This window comes from Balaenoptera physalus (genome assembly GCF_965194825.1).
Source record: "Balaenoptera physalus genome assembly, chromosome: 5".
Classification (NCBI taxonomy): Eukaryota; Metazoa; Chordata; class Mammalia; order Artiodactyla; family Balaenopteridae; genus Balaenoptera; species Balaenoptera physalus.
The window spans coordinates 77,280,728-77,306,489 of NC_138884.1; the positions used below are offsets into that span (position 1 = coordinate 77,280,728).

Genomic DNA, 25,762 nt, shown 5'->3' on the forward strand with positions numbered 1-25,762 from the left:
CCATTCTCTACATCTGTGTCTTTATTCCTGTCCTGCCCCTAGGTTCTTCAGAACCATTTTTTTTAGATTCCATATAGATATGTTAGCATACGGTATTTGTTTTTCTCTTTGTGACTTACTTCACTCTGTACGACAGACTCTAGGTCCATCCACCTCACTACAAGTAACTCAATTTTGTTTCTTCTTATGGCTGAGTAATATTGCATTGTATATATGTGCCACATCTTCTTTATCCATTCATCTGTTGATGGACACTTAGGTTGCTTCCATGTCCTGGCTATTGTAAATAGTGCTGCAATGAACATTGTGGTACATGACTCTTTTTGAATTATGGTTTTCTCAGGGGATATGCCCAGTAGTGGGATTGCTGGGTCCTATGGTAGTTCTATTTTTAGTTTTTTAAGGAACCTCCATACTGTTCTCCATAGTGGCTGTATCAATTTACATTCCCACCAACAGTGCAAGAGGGTTCCCTTTTCTCCACACCCTCTCCAGCATTTATTATTTGTAGATTTTTTGATGATGGCCATTCTGACTGGTGTGAAGTAATACCTCATTGTAGTTTTGATTTGCATTTCTCTAATGATAGTGATGTTGAGCATCCTTTCATGTGTTTGTTGGCTATGTGTATATCTTCTTTGGAGAAATTTCTATTTAGGTCTTCTACCCACTTTTGGATTGGGTTGTTTGTTTTTTTGATATTGAGCTGCATAAGCTGCTTGTACATTTTGGAGATTAATCCTTTGTCAGTTGCTTCATTTGCAAATATTTTCTCCCATTCTGAGGGTTGTCTTTTCGTCTTGTTTATGGTTTCCTTTTCTGTGCAAAAGCTTTTAAGTTTTGTTAGGTCCCATTTGTTTATTTTTGTTTTTATTTCCATTTGTGTAGGAGGTGGGTCAAAAAGGATCTTGCTGTGATTTATGTCATAGAGTGTTCTGCCTCTGTTTTCCTCTAAGAGTTTAATAGTGTCTGGCCTTACATTTAGGTCTTTAATCCATTTTGAGTTTATTTTTGTGTATGGTGTTAGGGAGTGTTCTAATTTCATGCTTTTACATGGAGCTGTCCAGTTTTCCCAGCACCACTTATTGAAGAGGCTGTCTTTTCTCCATTATATATTCTTGCCTCCTTTATCAAAAATAAGGTGACCATATGTGCGTGGGTTTATCTCTGGGCTTTCTATCCTGTTCCATTGATCTATATTTCTGTTTTTGTGCCAGTACCAAACTGTCTTGATTACTGTAGCTTTGTAGTATAGTCTGAATTCAGGGAGCCTGATTCCTCCAGCTCTGTTTTTCTTTCTCAAGATTGCTTTGGCTATTCAGGGTCTTTTGTGTTTCCATACAAATTGTGAAATTTTTTGTTCTAGTTCTGTGAAAAATGCCAGTGGCAGTTTGATAGGGATTTTTTTTGCTTTTTATATTTTAAATAATCATATGCAAATTGCTATTACTATCTGGTGCTAAAAAAACTAGAAACAATTTTAATATAATGAAGAACTTTATAATGTCTAAAATTTTATTTAGTTATATGGGAATAGAATTCCCCTGTTAGAACATAACTCTTACTCTCAAGTTATATATATCTAACTTGCTTAGATGTTTTTAAGAATGATTTTTTATGAAAGTTAGGAATACCTATACATGTACTACAGTCATTGGAACAGTGATAAGAGCGTGGGGTTTGGAGTCATTCCCCTTGGTTACAGTTTTCATTCTATTATTAACTGAGCAAGAGATATACCCTGAGCCTCAGTTTTGTGTTTGTTTTTGCTTTTAAATCAATTTTGTGGGGTTTTTTGTTTGTTTCTTAATCTGTAAACTGATGGGATTAAAAACAATATTTACTTCACAGACTGATTGTGAAGATCAAGAGAGACAATGGATGTGAAAAAATTTGTTAATTACAGAGTATAAACATTAAGTAGTTATCATTGTATCCTATTTCTAAAGTGATATTCTTAATTTGGGTTCCATGAACATCCCTCCACCTGCCCCAAAATTGTATTACAAACTTGAATGTGTTTATACCTGTATCACTTAATATTAGCTTCAGCTGTGAATGACGGAATACCAAGTAACTGTGAACTAACAAAATGGAAGTCCACTTCCCTCTCAAATTATACAAACTCCAGAGATAAGCCATCCAGGACAAGTATGGCAGTTCCACAATCATCAGCGGCCCAAGCTCCTTCCCTCTTGTTGTTTTGCTTTACTAAGCCTGTGGTTTTCTCTCCTCATAGTCCAAAATGACAGCTTAAACACTCAAGCCAGCAATAAAGATGAAAGTGGGGAGGAAGTGGAAGAAGGCCATGATCCCTGTCTTTAAGAACACTTCCTGGAAGTTGAACATGACACTTAAGCTTGTATCTCATTGAATTTAGTCACATGGCCACACCTTGCTTAAAGAGCAGCTAAGAAATGTAGTCTTTTTTCTAGGGCATCCATTACTAAGCAAGAAGGGAGAGTACTTAAAGGAAGAATCTTCTGTGTCTGCAATAAAATGAATATATATTTCAAATACAGCTTTCATCAGAATCTTAAAGAGATCTATTATAATTTATAAACATTAAAAAAACACACTGTTTCAAAGCAGAATCAGCCGTTTGCTATGTAAACATATAGATTAGGGGTATCTTTCTAGATCATCATCAGTCTGTGCTGTGAGCAGGAGCGTAGGAAATAATTAATCAGTAAGCATAGGTTTGGTGCTGTTGTATATACAGCATCAAAACCATTTGATAATGTTGGTTTCTTATTTTAATTTACCCTCTTAAATCAATCACTTTACATATCATAAGTCAATGACTTCTTTGCACTCTACTGATGATGTATTACTTAAAAGATTCTTAAGCAATTTAAAATTTTATCTGTACACTCTTCTTCTTTCATCATTTTGGATACTAATCACGATTCTTTTTGAGAATTAATTGACTTTTACTTTTCATAATTAATTTAATTTCAAATTAATAAAGTCTAGTGAGTATCTTTCTTAGTTTAATTGAATTTTTCTTTTAATGCTTTTGCTTGTACAGATCATCTGATCTTATTTTTTATACCTCATTTTAAGTAACGCATGTTAAGCAACACATAAAATGTCTAAAATTCTAATTTAATTCATTTCAGAAGTAAACAACTGATAAAACCAACTCAAAAAAAGTAAACAGTTATTAGACATTTTAATGGTTTTATTTTTGTTTTTACTGTGCATAGTCTTTGCTTATGTAGAAATTTATAACTATAAATGGTTAGGTTATTTATTTTAATTAATTTCTACTAAGAATTTTCTCTCTTTAGAAACAAGTCAGATGTCAACATTAAACACATGACCAAAAAAAAGAAGAAAAAAGTCTTACTAATTTAATTGTCAAAGTAAAAATATTTCAGGATTTTTTTAAGTATTAAAAATAGTTAATTATGCAGCCATTTAAACTTGATTGATAAAGAAAGATGTATATGCATATTGTTAACGTAGAAAGGAACGTTACAAAGCTAGTATGTCTAATATATTTTTTAAAATATTTAAGTGTCGGGGGAAAACAATCTCTAACAATATACACCAGCTATCCAACCATTTAATAGCATCTATCTGTGGATGATGGGATTAAAGGTGATTTTTTACTTTCTAGAGTATTCCTTTCCATATTGTATGGATTTATGTAGTATCATGTTGCATTGCTTTTATTACCAGGCCAAAAAAAAAAAAACAAACTAGCAAGCTTTCCCCTTTTTGAAGAAAAGTTAGTTATAATAAAATGAATAAACAAAGGTAGCATTTTGGGGTTTTTTTTCCCACTGCAGAACTCTATCTTTAAAAATAAAAAAGTCATAGTGCTCGCTTCAGCAGCACATGTACTAAAATAATAATAATAAATTTTTTTTTAAAAAGTCACTTAGAAGGTAAAATTATATACCCATAACTGACTACTGCAGTTTAAAAGCATAGCCATTTGGGAAATTTCACAGCAAACTTGATATATTGCTGCTTTTGTTGAAGAAACGTCTTTGCCTTGTCTGTGCTGGGCTGATAGCTACACTGAATTGCAATGAGATATGAAGTAGAGTAAATCATTGTGAATTAGAAATTCAGTCTCCTGGATCTCCTTCCCTTCAGAGTCACTGACTCAATGTTAATGAGGATGTGTGTGTGTTACTTATCTCAAGGTGTGAGATTAGCAAATGACTGCAGGGCAAGTCAGTAAAGCTTTTGTGCTCTGTGAAAGCAAGAATAAACCAGCTATTTTAACCCAAGCCCAGGCATTCCCTTCTCTGGATTCCCTAGCGGATCCTTCAGCTGAATCCGAGCCTTATAATAAAGCCACTTTCTGTGCTTCTCTGTGCATATTGAGAATCCTGCCAAAGCCTTCTATGAGGTATCTGTGAATTTCTCCTGGGAGAACACCACACAGTGTCCTTGGCTTCCTGCTCTAAATGATCCACTCCAATGACACACTGTAATCCTACTCAAGGTAGGGAGAATGAACTGCCAAAACCTATTTATCACTTTGCTGGCCTTGAACCGTGCACATCTGTCTAAAGTTAAACAAGGGTCATAGGAAGAGCTTTTCTTCCCCCCCCCCCCCCCCCCCCGCTTTGCCAACACTAGTATCTTGTATAAAGATTAAAATAAATTGTCTAGTGTTTCACTGCATTGGTCTTCCCACCCTACAAAGTGCCATTCTTTAAAGATGTATAAAAGAGTGAATTTGGGAAAATAGATGTTTGCAGTTTCACAAATAAATATTCAATATCCAGAGCTAGGAGGCATTGGTTAAATAGATGATGGTTATCCATTAAAATGGAATATTATGCTACTATTAAAAATAATGTTGAAGAATATTTAATGAAGTGCACAAATGGCTATTGAATGGATAACTATCACCTGTTTAACCAAAATAATACGTAGAATATTATGCCAGTTTTGTTTTTTAAAATTATATACACAGGGAAAAGTATGGAAAGATATGTACCAATAAACTTTTTGTAGTTACTTTTGAGTGGAAGAATTATGTTTGAATTTTCCCTTCTCTTTTCTTTCTCTTTTTCTTTCTTTTTTCTTTCTTTCATCAATATTTATTAACTTTTCTACTTTTGAAACAAACTACAAAGTCATTTAAAATAGGTTTATTAGTGTTGATCCTTATCTAAAATAGAAAATTTGCCAATTAATATGAAACAAAGGGGACAGATTTTAGAGCATTTTATTTCTGGCAGTTAAATTTATATTTTTTAAAAGACACTTTAGAAACTGTGGAGAGGGAGCAGAGCATAATACAGGAACTCCCTGTACTTCCCACTCAATTTTCCTCTAAACCTAAAACCTAAAACTTCTCTAAAAATAAAATCTATTAATAAAAATTTTAAAAGCCCCTTTACACTTGTTCTACTTGGCCATCTTTTATTTTCTCACCATCACAGGTTATGTTGGTAAACACAAGTTACATTAATACTTGAGTTTTAACAAGCCATAGGGCAGTGTTTATGAGCAAGATGGTTCTGACTGTAGTCTGAGAACAGTAAGGGCTCGCTGACTACTCTGTAGACTGTTAGGATCTGATATTCTGGATTTCTTGGCCTCTTAAACCTCAAACACTATCAGCCCCCTTCCCCTCCTAGCCATAGAACAAAGCAGATTCTGTACCCCCTGGATTCCCATAGGCATTAGTGATGACCCTTATCCTCAGAGATCTGTCATCAGTGGCCCTGCTGTGAAATCAATTCAGTGCACATACCTGCTCTGAAAGTTTGCCACCGTGCTGTTACAGCCACTCTTTTGGTTAAGACCCACTTCCAGAAAGCCCTTATTGAAGTGTAAGTGTGAATGAATACTGACCATATTGACCAAAAGGAAGGTGTGAGGTCCAGGATGAGTAAAGCATGTAAAGATGACTGAGGGAGCTAGAAGGCCATGATATATAGTATTGACTTGCTCCATGTTCTCAGTAGCATGAGCTGCAGAGAGAAGGAAGAGGGAAGAAGGTAGAAGGCAACCAAGTAAGACAGAGTGAGGGGGATACCACTATCCTATGCTTGCCTTGGGGTAGAATTCTAGTCATCATTTTTATCTAACTAACCAACCAACTGCCTTACCAACCAACTGTAATTACTTCTTCCCTTCCCTTTCATCATTCCATAAACATGCATTAGACATCTACTCTGTGCCCAACTCTGTGCTAGGTCCTGGGGTTGTAAGGTGAGAACAAGCATCCATGTCCCCTTTCCCTCGTGAGGCGTATAGTCCAATGGAAGGGAACTGATCAAATAACCACACATAAAAATGTAAAGTAGCAGCTGCGATAAGTGCTATGGAGGAGAGGTACGCTGTTGTAGGAGGGTTGAATCTGGGAAGTCAGGCTAGACATCCTCAAGGAAGTGACACTTCAGCTGAGCTCTGAAGGATAAGTCAAATGAATGCAGGCAGCATGAAGGGTTTTCCAGACAGAAGGAACAGCATGTGCTAAAGCTTTATCTAATCTTGTTTGGAGGGGGGCTACTAGAGCACTGAGGAAAGCCTTCAGTTTTTAATGTTCTGACTCTCAAACACCCCAAAGGACTCATCCAGGTGCAAGCAAATGTTCCGGTGAACCCGGGATATTCATTTTTTGTGTTTTGCTTCAGCTATAAAATTTGTTTTTACAGCTGCACTTTCTGGTACAGAATTTGAACAGGTATCATAAAACGAAAGACTACAAATATTGATTGTTCTGATTTTGATTGCTAAACGGCCGATGTCACCCAGCAGTTACTTCATCACCTTGATAATGTAAAATAAGCACCAGAGGTCAGGCTCTCAAATTTAGGTTGTCTTCATAACATGATTCTCATACACTTTTTAATTTGCTTAACGTTGCAGCTTTGATTTTAGATACAAGCCAAATTAGATTGAGCTTTGCCCGCAAGTTGTTTTCTTTGTAATATTTTGATAAGGTAAAGAGTTTTGTCAAGCGCTGTTTTTAATGCTCGAATTTAAAGAACTTCAAAGACAATTAGTCCTGGTCAGACCATTCATCTGTGTTTATTTTCATGGTGAAATGGTAGTATTAAATCTCCTGATGTTAAGGGAATAATTTTACTTCAAAGCATAGTTCCAGAATATTCTGTCTGGTCTTGCCACAAGTTCATGTTCCTTAAGGTTTTATTCTTGTAAGAGCTGTTCAATGAATACAGTAGCAAGAAAATGGATGAAAAACATATGGTGTTCTTATTCAAGGGTTCAGTTGATCATTTTCATTTTTAAACCTTCAGTCATCCACCTTATTTATTTCTCCAGTGTATAGGGTTGTGTTGTGCGTGTATTCAAACTGTTGAAAAATGACAAAACATACAGTATGGTAGTGGAATGCAACAGGAATCATTATGTGTGTTTAATTTTTTTAAGTTAGAAAGAAACCAAACTCTGTTTTGATAAGATACAGTAACAGAAACCAAATGGGAAGAGAAAATTATTATTAAATTATTTTTCTAAGACAAAAAATTTTGAAATAGAGTGTCAGTGTTTTTGAATAATGTTGACCTAAAAGATACTATGACGTACTTTGAAGTGTGATATTATTAGTATAAAAGCAGAATAACAGTTAATGTCTTTAAATATGACTAAGTATAGTTTAAGAAAAATAATAAAATCTATTAGATGAACCAGAGTATTATTGATGGTTTGCTAGGATAGTTTCTCAGCAGGATTACAGAGATTTTCCATGCTTTCTCCTAATCTGACAGCTGACTTATTATTTGTATCATAAGTGTTCTTCAGTAGAAGTATTCATTTTCTTTCCAGATCTCTCTTTTATATTTAGACCAAAGTTTATCTCTGTTATCTTTTTCCCTCGGTTACTTCACTGGTCTATATCCTTGAATTAATTTATATATGGTATATATAGTCCTAACTTGTAAGAGCCATATTCAATTTACTGTGCTAACTGGTATAAGCAATCTATGACCACTGCTAATTACATGATTGTCATTTGTGTAATAATTATTCTACTGAAATCATCTTCTGCTGAAAGTTTCCCTGCCACTCTCAAGGTATCTGCTGCCATGACTAGAGTTCTTTCCCCTCCCTTTCTCTATATTTTTCTGATTGCTCTCTCCCTGCTTTTTTTGGCCGTCTGTAACTATTGGAAAACCTAATTGACTATTTTCTAAAAAGAAACATGCTTATATAAGTAAGCTTCTAGAAGCACTCATCCTAGTGGAAAGTTAAAGATGGCCCCAAATAAAATATTAATAATATTTTAATTATAAATAATAATTTATTGAGCATATTTTTAATGTTTTTATTTTTTTTATTTTTTTGATTTTGAGCATCTTTTCATGTGCCTGTTGGCTATCTGCATATCTTTTTTTTTTTAACATCTTTATTGGAGTATAATTGCTTTACAATGGTACGTTAGTTTCTGCTTTATAACAAAGTGAATCAGTTACACATATACATATGTCCCCATATCTCTTCCCTCTTGCATCTCCCTGCCTCCCACCCACCCTATCCCACCCCTCTAGGTGGTCACAAAGCACTGAGCTGATCTCCCTGTGCTATGCTGTTGCTTACCACTAGCTATCTATTTTACGTTTGGTAGTGTATATATGTCCATGCCACTCTCTCACTTTGTCCCAGCTTACCCTTCCCCCTTCCCATATCCTCAAGTCCATCCTCTAGTAGGTCTGCGTCTTTATTCCTGTCTTGCCCCTAGGTTCTTCATGACTTTTTTTTTTTTTAAGATTCCATATATGTGTGTTAGTGTACAGTATTTGTTTTTCTCTTTCTGACTTACTTCACTCTGTATGACAGACTCTAGGTCCATCCACCTCACTACAAATAACTCAATTTCGTTTCTTTTTATGGCTGAGAAATATTCCATTGTATATATTGAGCATTTTTTATGTGCCAGGCACTAAACTAACTCCTCTACGTGGATTATCTCATTGAACCCTATGAAATCTGTGCCTTTTTAATGCCTCGTTTTCAAATGAGGAAATTGAAGCTCAAGGAAGTCAAGAAACTTAGCCAAGGTCTTTTAAATAGTAAGTGGTGGGGCTAGAATTGAAACTTCATAGGGACATATTTTAAGACTGTGGTGGTTTTTTTTTTTTTTTTTTGTCCGCACGTAGATAATGTCACACTTCATCGTGTTAGGGCATCTTCTGAAAGTGAGCTTGTTCAATAATGGAATCTTCTACACCTTACTGTCTCATGTCTGTTTTCAAAGACCTTCAGTGATATAGTTTGATATAGAAAGTTAATAATGTTGCTTCTAATTTTGAAAATGAGGCATAAGTGAGCTCAATTATGTCTTCAGGACATCTGCCCAAGTAATAAATCCCTCCCTCCATTTACAGTTTCCGTAAGGTCATTTGCATTACCAGGACATTGATAGACGTTTCTTTAACAGCACCTTTCCCACCGCTTCAAGTGTTTGATCAAAAATGGATGTGTTGGGAGCTATGGCCGAAATGGTGAAGGTAAACTTGAGATAACACTGATTTTTTTAAAAAATTTATTTATTTATTATTTTTATTTATGGCTGTGTTGGGTCTTCATTTCTGTGCGAGGGCTTTCTCTAGTTGCGGCAAGTGGGGGCCACTCTTCATCGCAGTGCGCGGGCCTCTTATTATCGCGGCCTCTCTTGTTGCGGAGCACAGGCTCCAGACGCGCAGGCTCAGCAATTGTGGCTCACTGGCCCAGTTGCTCCGCGGCATGTGGGATCCTCCCAGACCAGGGCTCGAACCCGTGTCCCCTGCATTGGCAGGCAGATTCTCAACCACTGTGCCACCAGGGAAGCCCCTGATTTTTTTTTTTTTTAATAAATTTTTTAGTGAGTGTTTTTTGTTTTAATTTTTATTTATTTATTTATTTATTTATTTATTTATGGCTGTGTTGGGTCTTCGTTTCTGTGCGAGGGCTTTCTCCAGTTGCGGCAAGCGGGGGCCACTCTTCATCATGGTGCGCGGGCCTCTCACCATCGCGGCCTCTCTTGTTGCGGAGCACAGGCTCCAGACGCGCAGGCTCAGTAATTGTGGCTCACGGGCCTAGTTGCTCCGCGGCACGTGGGATCCTCCCAGACCAGGGCTCGAACCCGTGTCTCCTGCACTGGCAGGCAGACCCTCAACCACTGCGCCACCAGGGAAGCCCACTGATATTTTATATAAAGAACAAACTTGTTAAGAAACGAAAAGGGAGTGTGAAACTGCAGTTTGCCTTGAAATTAGCCACAAATGATAGGAAATCCAGAATAGACAGCTAACGCCTAGAGTTGAGCTGGAAAAAAATTCTGATAAGCAGAGAATTTGCCACAAGAGCCCTTTTCCAAGAGCTGGTTATATTCATCTGGGCCTAGAAGTTTAATTTAATCAAGTAAATCTAATTTTAGTCATTAAGAAAGTCAGTTGGGATGAAGAGACCTTGAACAGATTCTGGGCACCTTCATCAAATAACAGTGAATCTTATTCAAGTTATGTAGTTGTCTTTCACTTTTCTCAGTTAATGATAAGCAGTATTGCCCTAGAGCCAGACAGATTTCAGTTTGAATCCTAACTTCCCTGTTTATCAGGTTGGAGACTTTGGGTGAATTTCACCTCTCTGAGCTTCACTTTTCCTTGTCTGTTAAAGGGGAAAACAGTATTTGCTCCCAAGGATCATTCGATAAATTTGTGAAAGTGAAAGCAGACCCCTCTCTTTCTTTCCCTTTTTATCTCTTTTTAAAATGGGAATTATTATTTTTAATGTATGGTACCATTTCTTTAAGGAACTCTACCCCTCTTATTAGCTTTGGAAAATTGTTACATTGGGGGATAAATTGCATACAGAGTAATTGCTCTGGGTTTTTTTTATTAGGACTTCTAATATAAAGATTGATTATTGAGTTTTGTGCATTTAAGTTGAAAGTCATAATACCAGTATTCACAAATAAATTATGAATAAAGTCAAACAAAAACATTATTCCAAATATTATTTCCAATGGTGAAGAAAATGAAATTGCTAAATTAATCCTCACCATGTTAAGCTCCTATTATTATTATATGCAGGACTTGGTCTTAACATATTTTAAGTATGAGCATATATTTTTATAAATAAAGATTCCATTTTGTCATCTCAATGTGAAAGGAATTCAGGAAATTGCTAGATGAATGATTTTTTTTTGGTAGGCCAAGGTTATTCCGCATTTTTAATAGTGGTTTCATATCACTGTATACCTATTAAATTATATGGGTTCCGTGTAATGATAGCAGTCTTGTTACTCGAGAGACTAAATCCCTGGAGGATACTCAAAAAGCAAATTTTCTTGTGTCTAATCACACATGTGGTATTGCATCTCCTCTCACTTGAAGTGAAAATACTTTCTTTTTCTGTGTGTCACGGTTGAATCATAATTTTTCCCTGCTATTACATTTATATCATGGCAGGATAAAAGTTGTAAAATTTGAGTAAATTTTAGAAAGCACAGGTAGGAAGAGCTCCTGATTTTGGTTATTAGTCGGAATACCACTCTCCCCACTCCTGAGTTGCCCGACTGACTAGAAATAATATTGTGTGTTAAGATGCTTAAACAAAGAATACCTATAATTCTTTGCTTGGTTCTCTGATAACTAGGATTAGAGTGAGCAGAAATGCAGGGGAAAACTTCCAAATCGGCGGTTGTCTCTACAGAAGTAAGGTGCCTGACACTTCCATGAGAGACTACTGCTACTAGCGGTGATGGTGATGGTACATATTGTATTTTATAACTGCAATAATGATAATGTATATTTTAAAATCACCTAGTAGCATACCTCCCCAGACTAAAGGCTGTGCCACATCTGGATGTAATAACATCAGGCCAGCTGGCTCTCTCACCCCTCTGTCCAAATGTGGGTTTGGGAAAAGTGATTGTTTCTCTTGTATCATTGTCTACTAGTATCACGTTTCCTTTTAAAGTGCTGAAGAAGGACTGAGTAAGGCAATCAGATTTGCATCATGGAAATAGGTGGACATATTGCCTTTATGAGAATTTCTTGTGTCACACCTCCCCAGGGAAAAAGTCCTTAAAAACTACCATCTGATCTCTGAGCCCTGAAGCATTTCACACATAGGGTGTTATTTTCCAAATGAATAAATAACACAACTGGAGTAAGCACAACTCTGCCCTAAAGGAACCCACAATGTAAAGGCAACAGAAGGCAGATCCATGGACTTTCATCCACATTCTGTCACATACTTAAGAGCCTTTCTGATTTGTATTTCCCATTTCCTCATTTGCACTCAAAATACCTTCTACTGTGGCAAGAAGGAGAGGAATGTTCCTCAAACAGGAGTGGACTGGATAAGTCGCAGTGGTCCACGCAGTAGTTTAGAGCAGAGGCTCTGGAGACAGTTCCGAATCCTGGCTCTCCCACTTACCGGAAGACGACCTTGAACAAGCCATCCTCTAGTACTGTTGTGAGGACTCAATGAGAGGAGAAGTGGAAAACACTTAGAAACAGGCCTGGCACAGAGTAAGTGCTCAATAAATACTTGCCGTGAGTGATGGCAGTGCCAAACCCTGAGTTCAATTTCATGTTTTCTTCACTAATGGATGTTCAAAACTCAAGAAAGGCCGAATATTTTTAAGCTCTTAACACATTTAAAATAGAGAAATGTCAAAACAAGCTTACAAAAATGATATGTTTTAAATATTGATATATTCATTATTGACATTTCTAGTGTATGCTATTTATATAAAAGCACTTGGTTAATGCGTTTAACTGAAAATACAATGCAGTTTATTTTTGCTACTCACAAAATAATTACAGGATAACTTCTGAATTCATAGCTCACTCTAGGTGTTATGACCCAGTAAAGCAGCAGTTCTTGAACTTTATGCTCTTCAGGACCTTTTTACATTCTTATAAATAATTCAGAAACCCCAGAGAGCTTTTGTTTATATGTATTACCTGTTACTGTTTATGTATTAGAAATTAAGCCTGATGATAATAAACTCATTACATGTTAACATAGTAACATATGAAACTGTGTAAACATAGCAAGTAAATGTATCTTCATAAAAAATAACTATATTTTCAAAAACAAAAGAGTACATATGTAGTGACTGTCATTGTTTTAAATTTTTGCAAGTTTCCTTAATGTCTTTGTCAATGAAAGACAGGTGGATTCTCCTATCTCCTTTTGCATTTAGTCTGTTGTGATATCACATGACAGGTAGCCACTGTGTACTCATGAGAGAATGAGAATGAAAAAAGACAACATTTCATGCCACATGAAACGTTGAGGCTCTTCATAAATCAGAGCCTGAAAATGGCCCTCCCTGGTAGCCCTATGATGGCTTTGGAATAATACAGAGCACAATATCTTTTTCATAGAGGAAGTGCATGGTAAGGAAGTGGAATTAACTAGGCCTCTAGTTCCTTAGCCCTCTGACCTAATTCTACATTTAATTTCTTTTTTTAAACCCATGTGTGTTCTTCATTAGTTCCATATCCAATGAGCAGGGCATATTGTCTTGGTCTAAGTATTATGGAAAAAAAATTTTGGCTCATTTGAAGGAATCATTTTTCTGGACCTCAGTGTCCCCATTTGTAAACAAATGAGAAAATTGGACCAAATGAGTCCAAGAATCCTTTCGTTACGAGATTCTGTTCTTCCCACTTAAAGTGGATAGATTGTCATTAAAGAAGAAGAAGAATTTGCTTTATGTATCTAGTCACTATAGGTCTGGGGACTTCTTAATGCATAAAATTTCAGGTTGCACAATTGCAAGGAGCAATAAATTTGTTCTGAGAATAACTGAAGTCATCTCAGCCAACCTCCTGCCATGTCACAGAGTCTCGAGTTGAGTTACACTGCTCTGAATTAGTTTTTGAAACTTGGCTATATGGAAGAGGAGGCCTGCAGATTACCCCTTCCCAGCCACAGTCAAGAAAAAGAAAAGATTTTACCAGAAGGTATTTGCGAAATGGATATTAGTCAATCAGGCTCTGCTTATTTTATAAGTTAGTGTTTAAGTGATCAGGCAGGCTCTGAAGTCAGGCAGTACCAGGATCCACACCCCAACTCTGCAACTTGGTACTCACAGAACCTCGGGATGGTTCATATCTCTGAACCTCAGTTTCCTTCTCTCTGAAATGTCTACTTCATAGGGTTGCTTTGAAGATTGGATGAAACAAGATGTTGTCATTGCCAGGTCAGTGGTAGTTCCAAATGGTGGCTCTGTCCTTTACTAGGTTTCTTCACCTGTAAAATGGGGCTAATGACACCTCCCTTTCACAGTTGTGGGAAGATTTAACCAGCACAAGTCCTAGCATATAGTATGAGTTCAACTGATGATAATAAAAATGACTAATATTTGTACTCTTACTTACACAGGTATTCTGAAACATCTATTATACCATTGTGTACCATACAAAAGACATTTTATCCACAGCTTTGTTTGTTTGTTTGCATATTTGTTTGTTTGTTTGGGGAGGCAAATCCCAAAACTGGTGGTAGGTAAGATTCCAGATGAGGGGTAAAAGAAGATGGAGTGATAGGCCACAACCATAAGATTCAGTTGAGGGCAGTGTGTTAGGGGCAATCTGGCTTTCCTTTTTGGCAATAGTTTTGAACTTTGACTGCAAATTGGAATCACCTGAGGTTTTAAAGCTCTTGGCACCTGATTTCACCTGCAAAGATTCTGAAGTCATTGGCCTGGAGCGTGGCCTGGGAATAACAATTTTTAAAGTTCTCCAGGTGACTCCAGTGTGTAGCCAGTCCACTGAAATTCTGCATATATTTAAAACAGCCATTTTCCCTGGAACATTATGTGCATTTGAACTGAAGACACAGTCAACTATCTATGTGGTTGTCTGACTGATTTGTATATTAAAAACATATATTATTTTTGTTTTACTAAATATAACATTAATTTAGATCTTTTCTTAAAATAATGAATCTCCTGCTCTATGCCACACAATTACATGGAAACATTCCAGTAAGTATTACTTATAAATGAAATAGAACTCTCATTTAAGTAATCTATTTAATAGCCTGGAATACTAAAATTGCCCTCTCTGCCTTAGCATTGTTACTTAAAGTAGACTGTTAAAATTCATCACATTTGTAATTAGATTTATAATGAGCTGAGTCCATAATAAATTCAGCCCTGTTGAATGGTCAGATTTTATCTGATAGCCTCAGATACACTGGGAAATGAGGTGCTGAGGTTGAGGGGGAGACACCTTTTCCTTGAATTCTGGAGATGGCTTGTGCTGAGAATGCTGAGTGCTTTTCTACCCTCTAAGCTGTCTCCCTTCTGTAGGGGTCAAGTTCCTGCTAGTTTTTGATTGCCCTTTAGCTGCTCAACAGTAGTGTTGATAACTTTACTTTTTGGCTGCTAACACAGCACAAGGTATGTATGACTTTATTTTTAGGCTCAACCACATTGGAAAACTAATGAGAGGCCCTTCGTTACCCTCCCTCCCAGCCTTGATGGCACATACTTTCTCCCCGTGTTGATGAGCAAGTGCTCCATCCCTGATATTTTTGTCTTTATCAGCTGCACTCAACTTTTCTCCTTTTTCCAACATCTCCTTCTACGTCCTCATTATTTCTCTTTCTTCTCCATCCTTTAGTCTCGCCACTCAACACCCTTATTCTTCTTCCCTCCCATCACTGTGTTCCAAAATATACAAGAATCTAAAACCGAAGGACATGGAAGAAAGTATAGCAACAGATTATTAGTGGATAAAAGTGGTTCATTACTAGAGAAGCTAACGATTAGAAAGAAACAATATATTAATTATGGAAAATCCTGTCTCTAGGAGGGAGTCGGGATCGTTCTCCTTGCTATTATTCAAATTGTAGTTCATGTACAGTTCTGCAATTTAATTGAATAATATTTAGAAAAAAATTAGACGTAAGTCTCTTTGCTGTGACTAAAACAGAATCAGCACTTTCCTATAAAATCAACTATTTTTCCTTTCCTTAAGTCCAGGAGCTGCTGTCATTTCTTTGGGGCCGGAACATACATTACACAGTAACATTTTAGAGACGTTGATGGGGCTCAATGACTGTGGCCGAGGCTGCATGGTTGAGATTTGCTGTAACAATGGACATCCCCTGGGTCCTCACCTGAGGTCATTAAATTGATTTAGTTTGGGTCCACTGGCGATATTTTAATGCAGCTTAGCTGTACAAATACAAGGCCCCATTGTATAATACAGGCAGTGCATTGTTATTTTTCTAGGCCTGTCAATGTAAAAAATGTGTGTGTTTGCCTTCCCCTATGACCTGAAAAAAAATTTTTTTTTTAGTTATATTACAGAGTAGCAGGACACCCTAGAAATGTTGGTTTTGGAAGGTACTTTGAGGAATAACATAGAAAGACCTGGCAACATAATTTGGTAAAGATGCCAGGGATACACATGTTCATCTGGGGGCACTTTACTACCCTTCCTTTTCAGTTAAGTACCGGGCCTTCATGAACCACATGAAGAGTCTCTAAGAGGCTGGTGGTTCTTCTGATGGTGGTCTGCTGTGGCCAGAGAGGTCATTTTCACTGCAGCCAGTCGGGAGAGAGGCCAAGTAAATGGGCACACATGCTCCAATACCCAGCACCCTAGGAAGCCACACTAAATACACTGTGTCCAAGATTTGCCCACAATAAACCAGATGGCATTCAGCTTGCCAGGACATTTAGTACAATGTGTGTTGTGGGTTGTTGCAGGACCCATGTGTCTGTCATAAGATTCTGTTGAATCCAGGTGTTTTCTTTTCTCTCTCTCTTTTTTTTTTTTTTTCTGTTTGGCACGTGGCTGTTGGTAACCATTTCTTCAGATATGTCTTCTTGTAGGTTCCTCTAGGGTGGTTCTCTTTTGTCCTAGCAGGTACTGGATTGAGTACCTTACAGGAAATTGCCACACAGCTTCATATGTGGTTTTGTAATGGGCCTATTTTTAGGCTATTTTCCATACCACTGGGACTCCTGGGAGTTCCTTTCCAAGGGTAAGTCTCCAGCTCTGGACATTTAAATACTACAAGTAAACACAGGAGAGCGGCTGTGTAACTTTTCTGCCTATTACTGCACCATAATATGAGCTTCTGAGATGCTCATTTGAGAGTGTCATCGATAAAAGTCTCACTGCCACAGACTCTGGAGCCTCATAGGCCTGGGTTAGAATCTGAACTCTGACACATCCTGTCAATGTGGCCTCCAGCAAGCTCCTTGCTCTCCTGGAGCATCAGTTACCTAATATGTAAAGTGGAGATTAATAGCAGACGTTCAGGGGGTTGCTTTGAGGATTAAATCAGATAATGACTGCAAATTGCCTAGTAGATAGTAAGCATTCAGTAAGTGTTAGATACTGCAATTAGGTATTATTACAGCTATTACTGTGAATATCCTGACTTAATTCATGCCCTACACCCACAAACACAAACCCCTAAATTATTGTCATGACTGCTTCTCTCCTCTTAATCTGTTAAGTGTAATATTTTCAACTTGGACTAAAAGAAAAAAACCCTCATTTTTGTTTTTTTGTTTTTTTTAAGACCTCATATTTGAAGACTAAGCTATTCATTTTGATTCTTTTTTAAAAATATTTATTTATTTATTTTCGGCTGCATCAGTTCTTAGTTGTGGCACGTGGGATCTTTGTTGTGGTGTGCGAGCTTCTCTTTAGTTGTGGCCACAGGCTCCAGAGCGCACGGGCTCAGTAGTTGCAGCACGCGGGCTTAGTTGCCCCGTGGCATGTGGGATCTTAGTTCCCTGACCAGGGATCGAACTCACGTTCCCTGCATGGGAAGGTGGATTCTTAACCTCTGAACCACCAGGGAAGTCCCTCATTTTGATTCTTTACCTCACTTATCTCTGCCTTCTTATGCTCTGAAAGGTTTTAGTTTCTTTAAACTAACATTGGTCAAAATGTCCTTATTATTTGCTACCAGTTATGTGCCTTACTGTGCATTATCCAGTTCAAGTTCAGCAAATGTTTATCAGGCACCTTCTGTCTGATAGGTACCATGCCAGAAGGTAAGGATACAGAGCTGATCAATACATGATTCTTGCCCTTGAGGAGCCTTATATTTAGTGGGGAAACAGACATGTAAAATGTCAACTAAAATATAGAATAATAACTGTCATAAATTATAGGAGGGATGAAAAATACACAGGGGGGCGGCTAAGGAGAAGATGCTCCTGCCTCAGCCCCAGGGAGGCCGGGGAGTCTTCACCGAGGGGGCAGAGCAAAGCTATTCCCTGAGGAACAGGAGGGCGTCAGGTGCACAGCAGGTGTTCCTCAGTAGGCAGACGGAACGGCAGATGCAGAAGCATGGAGGTGAGCAATGAAATGGCCCGTCTGGAGAATTCAGGGGGAACCACGTGCCTGGAGTGTATTGTGCACCTGTGGGGCGCTGGATGTTGAGATGAGAGCGTCTGGAGGGGCTAGATTACAAAGAGCTTTGTATGCCTTCCTGAGGAATTTAGACTTTATCCTATAGACTGTGATAGGACCATTGCAAGGGTTTCAGCAGTGGAGTCCCTGTTTTCTTTTTCATTAAAGTACCACTTACATACAGGAAAGTGCACAAATCATAAGTCTACAGCCTAATGAATTTTTCATGTGTACACACCTATGTGTATGGACGATATTTCCAGCAGCTCACTTGTACCTCCTCCCGTCAGTCTCCCCAGAGGTAACCACTGTTCTGACTTCTTTCACCCTACATTAGTTTTGCCAGTTTTCGGCTTTGTATAACTGGGTTCATGCAGGATGTGCTCTTCTGTGACTGGCTTCTTTTATTCAACATTTTGTCTGTGAGAGCCACCCTTGCTGTTGTATGTGCCGTAGCCTGTTCCTTTTTGAATGCTGTGTAGCCTGCATTGTATGAAAATACTTCTGCAGTCACTTGTGACTGCTGTTTCTTTTCAATTGCTGACCTAAAATTGCCTAAAAGTGGACCAAGAATGGACTCCTTCTCCACTTCCATTTTCACCTTCTTTACAAAATGCACACTGTATAAGTCGTGATTTCCATTTGGGCTTTAAGTTGGACTGGCCCCACTTGTCCCATCTGAAGGACCAAGGATCTGTCCACTAACTAGAACATTTAAGATCCTGCCACCTCAAGGGAAGACTGGCTCAAGGGTGTTCCAGCTCATAAAGTAAGGTCTTTATTTTCTTGTTATTCTTTACTGTCTCCCATGACCTTCCACCTCGTCAATTAACAAATGATTATTGAGAACTGACAAGGTGCCAGACATTGGGACTTGTGACAAGAAGTTTGTAATAAGCAGTCAATCAAGAATCCACCCTAATCTGGAGGGTTGAGGAACGCTTTCTTAAAGGAGTAACAGTTGATCTGTGAACTGAAGGATGAGCAGGAGTGAGCTAGAAGGGAGGGGGACAGCAGCCGCAAAGCGAAGAGAGTGGCAGAGTTGGAGCTGGAGACAGAGACAGTGACCCAAGCATGTGAGGGCTCGTGGCCCCTTAAGGATCTTGAATTTTATTATAAGGGCAATGTAAAACCTTTGAACAGAAGGAGAGTGATGTGATCTGTTTTGCATCTTTTAAATAATTAGATTCCCTGCTGCACTTTTATTAAAAGGAAGGGTCCTACTGCTGAATATCTGACCTATAGGTTCGGGCCGTGTAGGAAATTTAGCTCTAATTGAGGGACCAGTCATTATTCTTTGATGGCCTCATCTCATTTTTAATATGTTCAGGTCTTTTCTGTATGTTTTCTCTTCCTTGCATCCTAGACTTTCAGAACTTCCTTCCCTTTGACTAGAACGTCAGGGGAAGTCTCACATTAGTGTATGCAGAACTAATTTAAAATCCTGGCTTTATTCTTTAATTGAAGTCTTCTTTTAATGATGGTAAACCTCAGGATTTTAACTTCAGGTGGGTTAACACCTTGATACACCACTAGTCTACTTCAGTGTCACTAGCTTTACCCTGTATCCAGACTGAGAAACAATTTAATGACATAGCGATTGTATTAATTAGCTGTAGCCACTGTACTTAAAAAAAAAAAAAGTCAAAATGGCTTAATCTGAAGTTTCATTTTCTTACTCCAGCCCACTATGATTGAGGTGGCCCTCCTCCAAGAGGTAACTCAGGACCCTGGGCCCCCTCCCGCAGGTGCTTGCATCATCTCAGAGTCTTTAGCTTCTAACCACACTGCCGGGGAAAGAGTGGCCCAGAGGACTGTGTAGGGTGTTCTACTGCTAGTCCTGGAAGGGGTGACCATCACTTCTGCACACATTCTGTTGGCCAGAGTATAGTCTCACGCTCCCAGAACCCAGCTGGAAGGAAGGCAGGCTGACAAGGGACCTCCTGAGTGCTGGGAAGAAGATTTAAGGAGTCAGCATCTAGCCAGTCTGCCATAGTGATATAAAATGTGCTCAAACTTTTGTTGCTTTTTACGAATTACACTTACTCATCCTTTTATTCACTAAGGGTCCTGAGTACCTGCACTCAGTACCAGGTGCTAGGAACACAGTGGGAAGCAAGACAGACATGGTCTCTGCAGTTTAGCGGAGAGAGGAACAGAAATAAAACAATCACTCGAACGGCCGCTTAATTATAGCATTGTAATAAGGGCTGTGAAGGAAACTAGCATGATGTTAGGGGAGAGCACCTGACCGGTCAAGAAGTGTTCAGGGAGAGCGTCTCAGAGGAAGAAGCAGTTAAGCTGCCTCCTGACAGATGACAGGGAGTGGAGAGACAAAAGAAGTGGGCAGCTTTCCGAGGGAGCAAGAAGGGGAACTGGGAGTTTAAGGAACTGAAGGAAGCGTGGCTGAAGCCCACAGAGAATGGGAGACAGGAGCCAGATGACCCAGGGCATGGGGGGCCATGGGAAGCAAACAGTGGGGGACATAAAGCAGTGGGAAGCCACTGAAGGAGGTTCAGCCTGGGAGTACATGATCATAAATGTGTTTTATAAACATTGGCCTCGACGTGGAGGATGGATTGGTATGGGGCCAGAGATGGTGTCAGCATCCAGGTACATTATCTCTATGGCTTCCTTCTGGTTTCTCTTCTTCCTTCATAGCCTCCCACCACTGTACATAAAACCGTTAGCCTCCAATGGAAGTGCTGTGATTTTCATTTCCAGACATGGAGATGTTATCTGTATTATTGAAGTAGAATAATCGAATCCAATTCTGAGCTCTTTGTCATCTTGAAATATTCCTCATGGCCTCTACTGTCTGTCTTGACTCAGTCAGTCACGTCAGCTGTTTAGCCAGACTCTTGCCGGCGAGGTTTGCCGCCGCTTAATCTGGAGCTGGTAGAAAGCAGTGCCCATGACTGCCCCATCTGCCATTTTGAAAAAGTCTAATCAACACCTCATTCGTCCAGCATTACTGGGGGATAAGCTGTTGCCTATAAGATCTTGTTTCTCTTAAGTACTCAGAGGTGTTTTTAAGACTTTTAAAATTTTCTGATTTCAAAAGTGGACATAGAAAAATATTAAAGATAGAGTTTTAAAGCAAAAAAAGTCCTTAACTCTATTGGACAACAATTTTTACTTTTGCATATCACATAGAATATTTGTAGACTTGTGTATGTATATCAAAATATCTTCCATTGTTTTTTCTTTTTTTTTAACTTCAATATAGTATCTTGTCTATAGCAGAAATAAATATCTGTTGGATGAGTCAATGAACGTATGAATGAATATACGTTTATCAAAGAAATTTTTTAAATGTTGAAAAGCCAAAAGAAGAAAATTTACATGACCTAAAATAATTTTAACAAAAAAAGGACCTATAATTGCTCCACTGAAAAACAAATTTTACCTGTGCATTTTTACATAGTTTTAATAGAGCATTCCGTGTCCTGCTTTTCTAAAAAGAAAACATTTTTATGACCTTTTATCTAAAATATTGCATATAATTTTCTGATGTGAGGTAGTCAGAGCAGATACCATTATCAGAAATTTTTCTACAAAAATAGACTCAGATTAGATGGCTGGGTGCAGGGAGCAGGGCCAGGAAAGGTCCCATGCTTCCAACTGACAGATTTCTTTCATTCACCATACACTGCTGCCCCTCTGCTCACTCTTATTTGTCATCCTGTCATTTGGGAACAAAATGAGGAGGAGGGAGTAGCTAATGGCAGTGACACATGTGGTTCAGAGTATGAGGAAGCCAGGCTGCCTGGGTTTGAATCTCAGTTCCTCTGTGTGAGTTTGCTAAAGTTACTTAACCTCTGTAGGTACATACCACATGTGTGTATCATTGATGTGTGTGTGTGACTGTGTACAGGTGAGGGGATATGATGGGGAGCAGATAGTTAAGGGGTCAAGAGGAAACATAACCTATAAAGAAAATGCTTGGAGGAGAATTGTGTTTTTACTCTCTTGAGAAGAGCAGAGGAGAGGTGTAATGGTACATTCATATTGGGTAGATCTTATGTTGCAAAAAGCACTTCCGGGCCTCCCTGGTGGCGCAGTGGTTGAGAGTCTGCCTGCCAATGCAGGGGACGCGGGTTCGAGCCCTGGTCTGGGAAGATCCCACATGCCGCGGAGCAACTGGGCCCGTGAGCCACAACTACTGAGCCTGCGCGTCTGGAGCCTGTGCTCCGCAGCAACAGAGGCTGCGATAGTGAGAGGCCCGCGCACCGCGATGAAGAGTGGCCCCCGCTCGCCGCAACTAGAGAAAGCCCTCGCACAGAAACGAAGACCCAACACAGCCATAAATAAATAAATAAATAAATAATTAAAAAAAAAATAAGCACTTCCATGGGAGGAGGAAATTTGTCTTTTTTTTTCATCCGCTCTCCTTAAGTCCTAGGACAGTTTTTGAAATAGACTAAGCATTCAATAAACATTTGTTGAATATAAAAAATGAAAACAAAACTTGGGGAAATAATTACCATACACATCATTGCAAGAACACATAGCACTGTTAAAATGGGAATATCAGGTACCATTAAAACTAGAACTTTCTGGTTCCTTTTGAAACATTATTTTCCAAGACTTGTTCCTATTTTATGATCTCCTAGTTATCACAGAAAATGTGTATGCTCTTTCAAAAAATGTATGCTCTTTTAAAAATGATGTTATGAGTCATTTATGCCACTGCTGACTCTACAATTATAGGCACTGAAGATTTGTTCTGAAAAGATTTTTCAATATGGATCTTTAAACCTCATAGTAGAGTAGAAACAAAAATTTCATTGAAAAACTAGAGAGCTGGATTCTGGTCCCACTTCTGCCCTTTAGTAGCTGTGTGACCTTGAATAATAGTTGAGTGACCTCTCTGATCTTTAGTTTCCTCATCTTTAAAATGGGGTGGTCAGGACTTCCCTGGTGGTGCAGTGGTTGGGGGTCTGCCTGCCAACGCAGGGGACACGGGTTCAAGCCCTGGTCCGGGAAGATCCCACATGCCGCGGAGCAACTAAGCCCTGGCGCCACAACTACTGAGACTGCGCTCTAGAGCCCATGAGCCACAACTACTGAGCCCATGAGCCACAACTACTGAGCCCGCGTACCACGACTACTTGGCCCCGTGCACCTGGAACCCATGCTCTGCAGCAGGAGAAGCCGCCGCAATGAGAGGCCCGCGCACCGCAACGAAGAGTAGTCCCCGCTCCCCGCAACTAGAGAAAGCTTGTGTGCAGCAACGAAAACCAAACACAGCCAAAAAAATAAATAAATAAATAAATAAATAATTAAAAAAAAAAAAATGGGGTGGTCAGCTAAGTGATCTCTGGGAGACTTTCCAGCTCTTCAATGCTATGATTTTTTATTCCATGGACATTTAGTAAACCTTTATATTTTAAGAAGGTAGATTATAACTATGAGAGAATTTGTTTATAAAGAGCATTTCAAGGCATTTTAAAGGTTTTCCTAGTTAATAGGAATGTATATTGATATAGTCATAGGCTTTTTTAATTCTCCAAAATATGTAAATAATTAGTAGATAAATTCATTCACTCATTAAATAAGTGTTTTTCATTCAATAAGTGTACCTGCTATACATGCACAGGTATTGTGTGTTAATCCCACAAAGAAAAATACCTTATTTGGAGAATATAAGATATATAGATATATAAGAGTCAATCTAATTTTATAAGGAAATTTTGGGGAAAATAAAATTTTAAATATGTTTTATTATACAGAGAGTGAAAAACGATATTATATATGTGTGTATGTGTGTGTGTGTATATATATATATATATATATATATATATATTTGTAGAGTGTATGAAATCACAAGCTCTGGATATATGGTAATATGTTACTAACCCTCAAAATTACATTTTTAGAGCTAAATTACGTATCTAATAAGAAATGCATGGGCCATGGAATACTAGTGCATAGCAGGCCAACAAAACACAAATTGCATTGATAAACAAAGTGACTACACTGTACTTATGGGGTCAGAAAAGCAAATACCAGTACTAAATGTCATTGAACACTAATAAATAAAAAGCCACATTATAAAACAAATATGAATTCCAGTAGAAGGCATGCAGTCAAGGCAACAATATTAGTAAAATCTAGTACAAGGCAAAAAGTACAATGCTATAAATGTGCTTGAATTCTTCTCCATGTAACCCAAGTGTTTGTGAGTCTCACCCCTTTGCTGTGTTGTGGTGAGACACACACTTTGCCACCAGGAAACAGCATGCTATTGTCTTGTTACTGTCCGTGGAATACAGAAGGCAGACTCTTTAGTTGAATTTTCCATTGCAGTAGCTTTGTTTCTTTTTAGTAGTATAGTGCTGAACTAAGTGGACTGCAGGTCCATACAGCTCAGTCCAGCCCCAAGGCAGGCTTTCTTTTGGGGGGAGTAAAGGTAGGAGTTGGGGTGGGGAGATAGGTGGCTACACTTAGGTGCTGGCAAAAAGAAAAAAAAAATGACAGTGAAGAGAAATACTCTTGCCTCCTATTGGACTCACTGTCTAAGATGGGGACAAAACTGTAAGCATATAATGTGATAACTAGTCATTCGAAACCTGGCTGCACTCAATCACTGAGGGAGCTTTGTAAAGTTAAAAAGAAAAAGGAGGAGGAGGAAGAAGAGGAATGAACTCTAAGACCTACTAAATCACAGTCTCTGTGGTTAGAATATTGTGAACAACCTTTTTTTTTTTTTTTCTTCTGGGCCACGCTGAGCAGCCTGCGGGATCTTAGGTCCCTAACCAGGGATCGAACCCATGCCCCCTGCAGTGGAAGTGCAGAGTCCTAACCACTGGACCGCCAGGGAAGTCCCTGAACAACTTTTCTACTAAGGCTGGATGATAGGCTACAAGAGAGCAAATAGTGAGTGCCCCATCTGAATGACCAGGCAAGGCTACTTCGTGAAGGGCCTTGTGTGACCTGCTACCCAAAATAGTTTTATTCCTTAAGGAGTGAGGAGTCATGGAAGCTGAGGAACACTGTGTTCATATTTGGGTCTTGGAACAATTACTGTTCTGAGGAGGAGAACTGGAGTCAAGGACCCCCATTATGACGTTACTGTGCTAGTCCAGGCCAGTGATAGTTGAGCCATCGCAGTGGTGGAGAGGGGATGATAGCTTCCAAAGGTCCTGAAGGAGGAGACTCAACAGGGTCTGGTGGGAGATGTAAAAGAAGGTTTCTAAACTGGGCAACTAGGGGTCAAGTAGTGCTATTTTTTTTTTTTAATATTTATTTATTTATTTATTTATTTTTGACTGTGCTGGGTCTTCGTTTCTGTGCGAGGGCTTTCTCTAGTTGCGGCAAGAGGGGGCCACTCTTCATCGCGGTGCGCGGGCCTCTCACTATCGCGGCCTCTCTTGTTGCGGAGCACAGGCTCCAGACGCGCAGGCTCAGTAGTTGTGGCTCACGGG

The 25,762-nt window shown here is 38.7% G+C and overlaps 1 protein-coding gene across 8 annotated transcripts in view; it reads left to right on the forward strand.

Moving 5' to 3' along the window:
- SCFD2 (sec1 family domain containing 2) overlaps positions 1 to 25,762 on the forward strand; it is a 402,102-nt gene that overhangs the window by 222,525 nt on the left and 153,815 nt on the right. Inside the window, exon 6 of one of the 8 annotated variants that reach the window (XM_082462257.1) lies at positions 1,852 to 22,370. The exons of the other annotated variants lie outside the window; for them this stretch is intronic. Coding sequence (XP_082318383.1) covers positions 1,852 to 1,856 — 5 coding nt within the window. The 3' untranslated portion in view covers positions 1,857 to 22,370. Of the gene's footprint in view, positions 1 to 1,851; positions 22,371 to 25,762 lie in introns of those variants that run through there. 8 annotated transcript variants of the gene reach the window in all.